General features: G+C 37.2%; 1 protein-coding gene and 1 pseudogene across 1 annotated transcript; both read right to left on the bottom strand.

Moving 5' to 3' along the window:
- Nucleotides 1-936: 936 nt before the first annotated feature.
- On the bottom strand, nt 937-9,211 carry LOC125281044 (zinc finger protein 382-like). Its single transcript, XM_048212465.2, has 2 exons — nt 9,142-9,211; nt 937-1,838 (listed from the first exon to the last, which is right to left on the bottom strand). Exons 1-2 carry the CDS (start codon nt 9,209-9,211, stop codon nt 955-957), a joined length of 954 nt encoding a protein of 317 aa, XP_048068422.1. The 3' UTR covers nt 937-954.
- A 1,423-nt stretch (nt 9,212-10,634) lies between these two features.
- On the bottom strand, nt 10,635-11,351 carry LOC125281045 (olfactory receptor 4F6-like; annotated as a pseudogene).
- Between the last annotated feature and the right edge of the window lie 2,010 nt (nt 11,352-13,361).

Here is a 13,361-nt window from a genome sequence, read left to right on the forward strand (position 1 = left end):
CTAATAGTTTTTGAGCATTTTTGTGTCTGTGCACATGGTGGATATTGGTCTATAGTTTCTTTTCTTGTAATGTATTTGTAAAGTTTTGATATAGGAATAATGTTGATCCCATATATTGAGTTGCAAAGTGTTCCCTCCTTTACTATTTTCTGAAAAAAAGATTGTATAAAATGGATATTATATCTTTCCTAAATATCTGATGGAATTCGCCAGTGAAATCATCTGGATCTAGAGTTCTCTTTATTGGAAGATTTTTAACTAGAAATTCCATTTCCTTAATATAAGACTATTCAACTTATTTACTTCTTTTTTTTTTTGATAAATTGCAATTTAATCATATGATGGAATTCTATATAGAATAGAAATAAATGAATTTCTACCGCATGCACTGATGATGAGTTTTACAGACATAATGATGAATGAAACAAGCCATATATAAAAGAATACATGATGTATAATCCAATTTATATAAAGGTTCATAATATGCAAAACCTAATTTATAATGTTAGAAGTCAGAACTGTGGTAAATTTTGAGGAGGTAACAACTAATTTTTGTTTCATATGTGCAATGAGAAATACAGTTCACACTTCCTTTCTTTTAAAATGCTTCTGCTCACAATGTGGTCCATGGACAACTACCAGTTGGTCAACTGCTTATTACTGGGTCACAACAAGGTATGTATTGAAATTAAAAATAAGCAATTTTAAATGTTTGTAGAAACTTGACAGAGGAAGTTTATGCCTACTGAATCTAATAATAAAAAATTTAGGGTTGTATTTTCAATGACTATTGTCATTTGTCCAGTTATTCTTTGTGTGTTATATAGGCTCACAAACAGTAGGTAAATTTGTGGGATAGTACCTTAAACGGTTGAATATTATTATATTTACAAGCTATATCATGTACAGGGCTTACTATGACTTCAAAAGCTTTTACCAAAAAAGTCATATCCTTTACTGAATTCCCATGGTTTCTACCTTGTGAGTTTTTTGATGTACTATGAGGTTTGACTTACAACTGAAGAACTTCCTACATTCTCTACATTCATATGGTTTCTCTCCTGTGTGAGTTTTCTGGTGGTGAATGAGGTTTGATTTCCTACTAAAGGCTTTCCCACACTGAGGACATCCATTGGATTTCTCTCCTGTATGTATTCTCTGATGAACACTGAGGATTGCCTTCTGGCGGAAGGACTTTCCACATTCATTACAAATATATGGTTTTTCCCCAGTATGAATTCTTTGATGGAGAGTGAGGGTTGTCTTTTGGCAGAAGGACTTCCCACATTCACCACAAATACAGGGTTTCTCTCCTGTGTGAGTTCTCTGATGTACAGTGAGGGTTATCTTCTGGATAAATGCCTTCCCACATTCATTACATTGATATGGTTTCTCTCCTGTGTGAGTTCTCTGATGATCAATGAAGTATGACTTCTTTCTAAAAGCACTTCCACACTGAGTACATTCATAGGCTTTCTCCCCTGTATGTGTTTTGTGATGTCTAGTGAGAGTTGCCTTCTGGCGGAAGGACTTTCCATAATCTATACAGATGTAGGGCTTCCCCTCTATATGTGTTTTCTCATGAAGAGTGAGGGCTGTCTTTTGATGGAAAGCTTTTCCACATTGATTGCAAACATAAGGTTTCTCACCTGTGTGAATTCGTTGATGTTCAATGAGATGTGACTTCCTTCTAAAGCTATTCCCACAGTAAGGACACTGAAAGGGTTTCTCTCCTGTTTGAGATCTCTGATGCACAATAAAAATAGACTTTCTGCAGAGGAACTTCCCATATTTGCTATATGCATGGGGTTTCTTCTCAATAAGAGTTTGAGTGTGTTCTTCATGAAATTAAGTCATGAATACTCAGTTTGAGTTCTGAAGCTGACCTGATATGAATCAGGTTTCTCTGTTTGACCCTGACATAATAGAGATAAATAGAAATGTCGTCATGTATTTACAATGCCTTCATCTCAAATACTCTTTCTGCACAAACAGAAGTTGATTCTGAAATAAGGGGAGGAGGTGGTCTAGGAAGAGATATCTCTATGAAGAATTTGCCAAGTCACAAATTCTTGAGGTGGAATTATTTTGCTCCAGACATGTATATAATTATTCATAAAACAATACACTTAAATAAATTGCCAGATTATCAAGAGAAAACAATCAAATTAAAAGTCATAAAGAAACTGCATATACAGAGAATACAAGAATCCTATCAGAAAAACTGCAGCACAAATTATAAAAATGTGGGAAAAGTATCTTTATATTTTCCTCTCTGGCTCTTTTTCTTGCTGGAAGAAATAATTGAACTCCCTGCCTTTGGAGCTTGGTGCAGCTATGGGAATAATTGCTTATAATCACTTTTTCTTTCCCACTAGCCTAGCAATTTACAGGTCATGACTATCTTATTTGAGGATTACTTCTTCTTCCCATTTGTAACTAATGACCTATAGAAAATTTAAAACGAGTTGGGGTGTTGCCAGTATGTATTGCTCATACAGACAAAACACAGAAATAAGCTAAAAAGCCAGATACTAAAGACAAGTCTGTATTTCAATATATTGAAAATATAGAAAGTAATAACTGACATGAGGGAGAACAAAGAGAGTAAAACTAACCAGTAAGTCATCATTTAGCCTCTAATCAGGAAAGACTGACTTACAACATAAACTAATTGATAAGATCTTTCTCATTTTAGCTTTAAAAATCAACAAAAATCCTCTTCTGGCAAAGGAAGTTGGTTAAATGCCAAGACTATTGATGGGAAGTGGTAAGGATATAGCTTAAAAATGCTCTGTTTTGATGTAGTGAAGAGAAGGGCCATATGCACCCCAATGTTCATAGCAGCATTGTCCACAATAGCTAAATCGTGGAAGGAACCGAGATGCCCTTCAACAGATGACTGGATTAAGAAGTTGTGGTCCATATATACAATGGAATATTACTCAGCTATCAGAAAGAACGAGTTCTCAACATTTGCTGAACCATGGACGGCACTGGAGGAGATAATGCTAAGTGAAATAAGTCAAGCAGAGAAAGATAATTATAAGATTTCTCTCATTTTTGGAACATAAGAACTAGGAAGATTGGTAGGGGAAGAAAGGGATAAAGAAAGGGGGGTAATCAGAAGGGGGAATGAAGCATGAGAGACTATGGACTCTGAGAAACAAACTGAGGGCTTCAGAGAGGAGGGGGTGGGGGAATGGGATAGGCTGGTGATGGGTAGTAAGGAGGGCACGTATTATATGGTGCACTGGGTGTTATACACAACTAATGAATCATCGAACTTTACATCAAAAACCAGGGATGTACTGTATGGTGACTAACATAATATAATAAAAAACATTAAAAAATGCTCCGTTTTGATTATATTTTTCCTTTTTTTGGATGAGGACTGCATCTTAACTTCTGTTTGAAAGATAATTGTATGAAAACAATGCAGGTAGACAGAAAGTTTCCGTGAATTTGTGAGAAGTTTTTTTGGTTTTTTCAAAAACATTGGATGCCTTTTGTCATTCTAAGATACTTGATGGATTCTGAGTACCCTAGATTGTAAAGGTCTTACAAGTAATTGAATTGTGTTATCACAAACTGAGTTATTCATAAGAGCATTAAGTCGAAGAGTTCAGGTTTACTGTATTAAAAAAAATTATTGAGTGGCAACTAATTTCAATGAAAGAACTCTTTTATCTAAAAGACAGACTCAAGTTGATTCTTTAGGATTAAAGATCAAATAAAGATAAGAGACAAAGTAACTAAAATGCAGACACAGGTCTGAAAAAGTATTTTTGAATCTTGATTTGAAGCTACTGATACTATGGTTTCTGATCTGAGAAAGTCAAAGAAATCACAACACATCCTTCAACTATTTTCTAAAGTCAAGTGAATTTTAAAATTCACATTACAAGCATTAAAGATTTCCACATTTGGGCCCTTTTTATATGAAGTGTTTTTGTTTATAAGACCAGAAAAAATATGGTATAATTTTTTTATAGTCTCAGTTTAGGAATTTCCTAAATATCTTAAAGTGTTAGTGAATTTAAGGATTTTTATATGGAAATCTCCTTCTCAAATAAAAAAAAATCTGCTATGATATTACTAAACTTTTTTTACTGACTTACTGCATCAAGGAATAACACAATTCCAAAACAGCACTTAATTAGGGAAAGTGAGAACATGGTTTCTATGGCATATGGGTTGATCTCACAGTTATTAAATCAGGCTATCAAAAACTGGGCAAATATTTGGATTGGTTGATGTCTTAAGGCAAGAGCTGATGCAGGCAAGGCGAGGTTTTAGGCAAAAAAAAAAAAAAAGTGCAGTGTGAATCACAAGTTATTCCCTGATTATAATTACACAATTGATGGAGATAGTTGTTCTAGTTCTTAATCAAGGATAACTGATGACTGTGTTTTGTCCCATCCAGAGGGTCAGAAAAAAGTAGCCTCACTCTTGCATACATCATTGTCAGGATTTCTAGATGGCATTGATGTCACGGAAACAACAGTCTGGAGTCCAATTAGGAACTGATCTCCATGCTTCTTTTGTCAAATGATGAGTTGTTGGATCATGTGGTATGACAGTGGTTGCAGAGCTGCCTTTAAAACTTTGGAAATCACTGCAATCACAATGCACAGAAATTCAAGAGCAAAACAATGATTAAACACTGCAGAATGTTTCAGAGACGTAATTTAAAATTACCAAACTCAAGCTAAAACAATGTGCCCCTGAATTTTTTACCTACTTGGCAAGCCAGATAAACCATCTTCTTCAGTTTAGAGATTAATTGTTTCTTCTGGCTCATATCCAAGTGCAACAAAAAGTGTTGGCAATAGCACAGACATAACTCACTTGGCTCGCTAATAAAAAGTCTGAGGCTATTTGGTTGTCCACTTTCGCACCAGCTAAAATGCTTAGAGTTGCCTATTGAGCCTCAAAAGCTGTCAGAGTCAATTATACCTTTCACTAAGGTTAATTACACCATTTCTGGCCATGTTTTCCAATTAATGATCACTTATAAAAATCTCCATTTGGATGGAATCAGAAAAAGTGAATCAGTGATTCCTCTAGGAAATTCTCCAGCTGTTAAGTCATGAAAGGTTTCCTTGAGAGGATGAAGAGAAGATGGTAGTATCTGCTAATGATAAGGCCGAGTGTGTTACATGAGTTCCCTGTAGTATTGGGCCATATCTGCTTGCAACAGAATGGTGTCTAAGATCAGATGATACTCTAAAATGCACAGATTCCTGTTACTAAGCCATAAGGAGAGAGACTATGAGCTAGGGAATCTCAAATATTTCCGAATGTTTTCTACTAGACCAGAAGATGGAAGATGGTATGGATAGTGGAGTTTTTGTGTAAGTGAGAATGCCTTGCAGAGCTCTTTAATTAGAGCCTCATAACTCCCCACATGGGAAACTGGGAAACTTTTGCCAGTTTTCTACCTGAAATCATCTGCAACTACAAGACAAGTATCCTGGAAATGCCAGAGATTATATTCATATAATTTATATCCATATCATTTCCAATATTCTTTCTTTACTGTTGGAAATCAATTTTGGCATTTTGTGACCTCTTTGAACTACTCCAAACTCCTATTTAGGGGAAGTACCAAAGGAGCAAGCACCTTTGTAAGGGCTTTATACTGACTCCCAGCAATGGGGCATTCTCACACAACAATTCCATTGTCCCTGTTATCTCCAATCTTCTCGCTCAGTAGGAAACACAAATGTAATTCTCAAATTAAAATTAGTCAAACTTGCCTCATAAGATAACTAATTGCAATGCTTCTTAATTTACATGCTCCTTTAAATTTTATCTGCTGTGGAGACAAGTAAGAAGGGCATTTGCAAATCCTTGATCAGAATAGATGATTTAGGGCTCCTAAAAAATGTTAGCACATACCAGCCTAAGAATAGCACTACTAAATACTATACATCAGAGACTCATATTTCCTGGTTGCAAGCAGTCATTTTAACTAAATTACTACTAAGGGATAAAAATATAGGTACTTAGGACTCCAAATCTAGGGATTTTTCACATTATTCCACAATTCTCATTAAGGAACATCTCCCCTGGGCTATATCTCTGCTTGAGAAGCATATTAACCTAATCAAGTGGCACCATATAGATTCATCAAAGAGCATAAGGCCACTTTGCCCTTAACCCCAACTGTGGCTAAATCCACATGAAGTCTTTTTCTCACTTCATTCTTTGTCTTTCAGTAATTTGCAATGAAAATAGACGACCTTTCTTTCCCCAGCAACCCAATTCCCTTGGAAAAGGGCAGTTTGCAATATTTATACACCATCTATCCATAACTCCTACAACACTACTATATAGAGAGTAGACAATCAGTTATCATTAGGAGGCACATAGACCAAATCTATGCTATATCTGCCATGTTTTTCCAATAAATAACATCATTTTTGGCAACTCTATGAAAATGCTAAGAGGATTTTAACTGTCTTTTGTATGACTGGCTTTCAGTACTTGCCTCTAAGTCAACGTATGAGACATTCATTACTGGTGACAACTCCAGTTAGTCTCACTTTTATTTTCAACAATGACTACCCAGGGTTAAAATTGAAACACCAAAGTATTTCCTCTTGGACTCTGCAGCGCATTAGGACTTGCCAGTGTAACCTCCATTTCTAAAGGGAATAGCAACTGCATGTGAAAGTATGCTGGTATCCACAGTGATACCAACTCAGAGATTGACTCAAACTCACTCAATGGATAAAGAATCTGCAGGCCACTAAGATATAATTTCCTTTCAGGGAGAATAATAAAATGTATAATGACCTATAAGTTCACCAAAGACATACTAGGAGAAGGGCAATGCAAGTTTTGAGACTAAAAATCATGGCTGTTAGTATTCTTTTAGAGGTCAGGTATGAAGACAAATTACCACCAGTGATTATGATTTACACATAGGCCAGCAAAATGCCTTTGTCAAGGTTCAACAACAAAAATCTGTGAAAAATACGAGAGCTTAAGGGATTTTTGTGTGTATTTGACTATTTTAGTAGTTTTTTCATTATTGCAACATTTGTTATAAAAATATAAAAATTACAGATAATTACAAGAAGATAATTTAAAAACCATCTCTATCTACCCCCCCAAAGAAATAATCACTATTAACATTTTGGGTGATATATATATATATGTATATATATATATATACATATATATATATATACACACACACACACACACACATTAATTTTAAAAATAGATTGAATTTTAAACCTTGTTTTGTCACCTCCTTTTTCATTTATCAATCTATCCTGGGCAATTTTCCATGTTATTAAATATATTAATATATTTCCATGTTATATAAATATTAAATATAGTGTAGCTGAGCCATATGCATATAACATACTTCTGTGTTCATAACATTATTTAATTCATTTTTGTATCATCAACAAGGAACTGACATAAATTCAGGGAGAAAAAAATAGGCAAATTGGTCCAAAATGAAGAAAGGTAAACTAGGGCTTCCCAGGGATCAATGTTAAACCAATTTTATAAAAAGCAAAAAACGTATAATGATTAAAAATCCAGACTCAGAACCACACTGCTTGGATTTAAACTCAAATCTATCATTTACTAACATTAGATAAGTCATTTAGCCAAACAGGGATGACAATAGTATCTACCTCAAGGACTGCTGTGAGGATTAAATGAGTTAATGCAGTGCCTGACACATAGTATATACTTTGTAAATATTCACCGTTATTATTTTTACCATTGAACTGAAGGAGGAATTAAACTATTACATCTTCCATTTCACAGTTAACACAAAGCAGTGAAAGTACATACAACACTATGAAAAAACTAGGTTAATGAAAATGCATCAAAGATGTGTGTGTGTGTGTGTGTGTGTGTGTGTGTTAGAGAAAGAAGAGAGAGAGAGAGTTAGAAGGTAAGTTTAATGTGAATTAGAAGAGAAATTAGAAGATTTTATTTTTAAGATGACAGACTCCAAGCAAATGGCTACAGTTCAGGAAAGGAACGCAGGTTAATTTTTAAATTGATAAAGCCTTTTCAAATATCATCTCAATTAGTCATAACCATAAACCTGTGAGTTCTAGTGCAGTGTTGGAAGAAACTGAAATTCAGAGAGGTTAAGTGACTTAGGTAAGGTAATGCAGCAAGTGAGTTGGTGCTGTTGGTACCAAAAGCTCTGAATTGTAACCGCAAATTTTGTGTGATGCTATACTGCCTTTCATTTTATTTATTTATTTATTTATTTATTTATTTATTTATTTATAATATTTTTAATTATATTATGTTAGTCACCATACAGTACATCCCTTGTTTTTGATGTAAAGTTCGATGATTCATTAGTTGCATATAACACCCAGTGCACCATGCAATACGTGCCCTCCTTACTACCCATCACCAGTCTATCCCATTCCCCTACCCCCCTCCCCTCTGAAGCCCTCAGTTTGTTTCTCAGAGTCCATAGTCTCTCATGCTTCATTCCCCCTTCTGATTACCCCCCTTTCTTTATCCTTTTATGCCTTTCATTTTAGACTTGTTTTAAGACAAAGTAAGAAAAAGACTTTTATTCAAGTCCAAGTTAGGACAGCTGCCCAGGAAACATGCTCTTCACAGGGAAGAAAGCGTCTACAAACTAAACAGTTTTCACAGAGTTCTATACTTTTTTACATCTTATAAAAGCTCAAAAGATTACAGATTACCATATAGGCAGGAATCACAAGTTTTAATATCAAGGAATGCAGGGAGTAGGAGCACTGACCAATATCTTTAAGGACAAGATGGTTTTCCTTTAGGCTACTCATGTACAAAGCAGGTGTACAAAGTATGCTTGGTGGGCCATAAGTTAGGCTTTTGGTTTAAAAAAAGTGTAGTCAGGCACTGAAATAAAGCTCTCAGACACCAATCTGAGCGGTTGTGCAGGGCTGCCTCTGCAAGGAGAGTAGCAGCACACGAAGCTGGTCTTTATGGATAACCTACTGCTTATTTAAAGATATTCCCATAACTAACAAGTTTATAACAGACAGAAAAATAGATCAGAGAGAAATTGAAAGTAAATACCGCACGCCCAAAAGAAAGAAAAAAGTGAGCTCAATGGTCACTCCACCGCAGGCATCGAGTGCCTGTAATTCCTACCTGCATGAGCAGACGTCCCTTCCCCCTTCTCCGGCTTGAGGAGTGACCTGCGTGCTGGTAGGGAGTACATGGAGTACGTGACCACCAACAATAAATGTTTCTCCTAAGCATTTACTCCCTGGATGAGTGTTGAGTGCATTAAGCTGCAACAAGGATCTGGCTGTTTTCAGCCCTGAAACTTCAAAGGAGGCCCAGGTTTCTGGACACTCCTTTGCTTTTCAATTAGTCTCATCCAGAGAGGCATATGTTTATTAAATCTTATCTAGCCAGGCATTATGAATTCCCACAAAAAAAATTAATGTACAGTCATACTGACTTAGAAAGAAATCTAAAATCTCAGGCCTTTAGAGCGTTCTTTCTTTCATCACCGTTTATAGAAAGTTTGCCAGCACCTGATCTATTTGACTGAATATAGAGTCGAGAACATTAATATATGGAACACAGCATGAAAGCAAGAATTGTACATTAGAATGTGTGAGTAACCTCAGATCTTAAAGATTACTGCTTCTCACCCATATCCAAAAAGCTAAAATAACAAAGCAGAACAAGTGAAAGGGAGATATGAGACATGAGATACAGATAATAAAGCATGATGTTAACAAATGTATCAATTATAGGGCAGAATAGCCTGAAAACAGTAATATGCTTATCCTGAGAAACAAATTTATTTACATCATTATCTATTATGTGTGACACTATTACTGACATGGTTGTATTAAACTCAGAGTGCCTGGGTGGCTCAGTAGGTTAATTGGCTGCCTTCGGCTGGGGCTGTGATCCTTGGGTCCTGGGATGGAGCCCCAAGTCTGACTCCCGGTTCTGTAGGGGCCCTGCTTCTCCCTCTCCCTCTGTCTTCTCCCTGCTCATTCTCTCTCTCTCAAATGAATAGATAAAATATTTAAATATATATGATAGGCTCCGTTTTCTCTCCTGTTAATGAGGATAAGACATCTTTCACCTTCATGCCATAGCAGTGAACACAGATGTGAGCTGCTCAGATGCCCCTTAAAAGAAAAACTTGTTGGGGTGGCTGCGAGGCTGCATGGCTCCCTGGTTAAGCACCCACTTCAAATCTCAGCTCAGGTGTTGATCTCAGGGTTGTGAGTTCAAACCCTGAATTGTGTTCCATGATGGGCATGGAGCCCACTTAAAAAAAGATTAGGGGGTGGCTCCTGGGTGGCTCAGTTGGTTCAGTGACTGACTCTTGGTTTCAGCTCAGCTCATGATCTCAGGGTCCTGGGATCCAGCCCTGTGTTGGGGCCCAGGCTGGGCAGGGAGTTGGCTTGAGGATTTCTCCCCCTCTGTCCCTCCCCCCTGCTGGCACACAGCATCTGCTCATGGTCTCTTTCTCTCTCTCTCTCTCTCAAATAAATAAATAACTCTTGAAGAAGGAAGAAGAAGGAGAAGGAGAAGGAGAAGGAGAAGGAGAAGGAGAAAGAAGAAAGAAGAAGAAATACTTGTTGCCCCAGCTGTCAGCTCCTGCAGGATTGTTGTCAGAGCATGTCCTCATCCAAAGACTGATTGCAGTGGGGAGTGGCTAGGATGAAGGTATAGGAGAGGATGAGCAAGGAGAAAGCAGCCAAGGAAATGAGCCCACTATTAGCAGTGACCGTGAACACCAGTTTATAAGTATCTGCACCGGCAAATTTGATTAGCCAAGGTATGTCACAGTAAAAGCTATCTAATAATACATTACAGCTACAGAGGGGCAAGCTTACCACAAAAGCCAATTGGGCCAATATGTGAATGAGAACAATGGTCCAGACAACCACTAAAATCAAAATGCATATTCATGGGCTCATGATGGTCAGGTAGTAGAGAGGCTTCCATATGGCCATATATCTGTCAAAGGCCATGGCAATGATAGTACATCTCATTGCCTCCAACAGCATAGCAAAAGAAGATCTGAGCTAAATAGCCCCCAAAGGAGAGGACTTTCTGCTTCCTGAAAAGACCACAAAGCATCTTGGCTGCTGCAGTGGAGCAAAACATCAGGTCAATGATGGAGAAATTGGCTAACAGAAAATATGCGGGGGCGGGGGGGTGGTATAAGGGTCAGAAGTCACAGTGACCCATACTAAAAGGTTTCCCATCATCCTAGACATATATAAAAGATAAGAAAAGCAAAAAAGAAGGAGCTGGATCTCCCAGGAATTGGAGGGTCCCAGGAACACAAACTCAGATACCCCGGGGTGATTGGCCCCATCCATTGGCTCATTTGGTAGGTTCATGTTCCTGATACCTAAAGAAAAAAAAGTGATAGAATTCAAATTAATACTATTACATTAATACCCTCTATGGAAAAAGTATATAAAATTTGGAAGTCAAATATTACCTGAGCATTTCACAAAAATCAAATAACATCCTTTTGGCCGCTATTACTGTAGTTACATATGATGGTAACTGAGTTGCCAAGTGCCTTGCTAACACAAAGAATGGTGCCTAGGAAAATTTATTTAAGTGACAAGTCTTTCACATCCCATGTAAATTATTTTTTCTGATCACTTTTTGGGAGTAGCAGATAACTCAAATTTAGGTATTTAAGCAAATGGGAGTTTTGGTAGTATAAAAAGCCAAATAAATTTGGAACATCCCATCCTGTCCAAATATAATGAGCCTCAATGAGGTACATCAGAAAGAAGAATTGGACAAGGAAATTGCTCAATAGAGAGAAGACCTGGAAGCAGGAGAGAGCCATGTCTTTTACCCTTCAAAACCTGCTCAAAGATTTCCTTTTCCAGAAGTCTCTCAGTATTGATCCCCAGCATATATTGATGATTCCATATATTTTTGGCATTTTCAGGTACTGATCCAAGCAACCCAGAAAGAAAATGTGCATAAAAATAAAATCAGTGATTTATCTAAATCCATTTCAAGTTAATTTCTGTGAATGGTGTAAGACAGAGGCCTAGTTTCATTCTTTTGCATGTGAATATCCAACTATCCAGCACTATTTATTGAAAAGAATATCATCTCCAGTGAGTAAAATGTTAGTGATAGAACCTAAGTGGTGGGTAGGCAGGTATTCACCATAAAATTGTTTCATCTTTGCAGTATGTTTGAAATACTTTCAAAATAAAATATTGCAGAAGGAAGGGAGGAACATATCTAATAAAATGATGATGTTCTACCAAAAAATGGCATGCAAAGTACAATCTGCAAAATCTCCTAAAGCCATTTGGGGTGAGGGGGAGTCCATTAGATTGTAAATCTCTTAAAAGCCAGGATCTAAACATGGAATTTATTCATTCAACCTATTTTTTGTCTATTACCCATGTGCTAATTCCTAGACAAGGAGTTTGGAGCCCAAAGAAGAGACACACACATGCAAACAAAGCAATTTAATCCAATCTGGATAACAGCAATACTATAATTCATGTTCTATGCAGTGGGTAGTAACATAGAAGAAAGAAGCCCTAAATCTACCTGGAGAAATCTGGGCAGATTTCCCAGGGAAAGTAGCATTTGAGTAGAGACTTAAAGAGTTTGAGAGAGGAATGAATGGGAGGTGAGAGTTTAGGGTGCCTGGGAAGACATTCCAGGAAGAATTCCAGGAGGAATGCAGCATGTGTCGTGGCATGTTTGGTGTGTTTGAGAAACTATAGGCATTTAGTACTAATGGAACATTACATACAGGGTGGAGAGTGGTAGGAGAAGAGACAGAGAGCTTTTAAAAAATATTGTGCCCACCCCAGACCAATTAATTCAGAATCTTTGAGAGATGGTCCAAGAGTCTAAGTATTTTTTGAAGGTACATCAGGTCATTCTAAGCCACGGCTGCTGTGGAAAACCACCACTCTACCCTATGCTTCTCTTTGTACTCCCATAGAATCTTGTGCATCTTTTTCTTTCTTTCTTTCTTTCTTTCTTTCTTTCTTTCTTTCTTTCTTTCTTTCTTTCTTTCTTTCTTTCTTTCTTTCTCTTTCTTTCTTTCTTTCTTTCTTTTTCTTTCTCTCTCTCTCTCTCTTTCTTTCTCTTTCTTCCTTCCTTCCTTCCTTCCTTCCTTCCTTCCTTCCTTCCTTCCTTCCTTCCTTCCTTCCTTCCTTTTAGAGAGGAAGGGGGCACAGGGGTAGTGGGAGAAAGGGAGAGAGGGAATCCCAAGCAGGTTCCAGCACAGAGTCCATGTGGGGCTCAAGCTGACAACCCTGAGATCGTGACCTGAGCCAAAATCAAGAGTCGGACTCTCAACCCACTGAGCCACCCAAGTGCCCCCTTTGTGC

This window comes from Ursus arctos, unplaced genomic scaffold (assembly GCF_023065955.2).
Source record: "Ursus arctos isolate Adak ecotype North America unplaced genomic scaffold, UrsArc2.0 scaffold_6, whole genome shotgun sequence".
Taxonomy (NCBI): Eukaryota; Metazoa; Chordata; class Mammalia; order Carnivora; family Ursidae; genus Ursus; species Ursus arctos.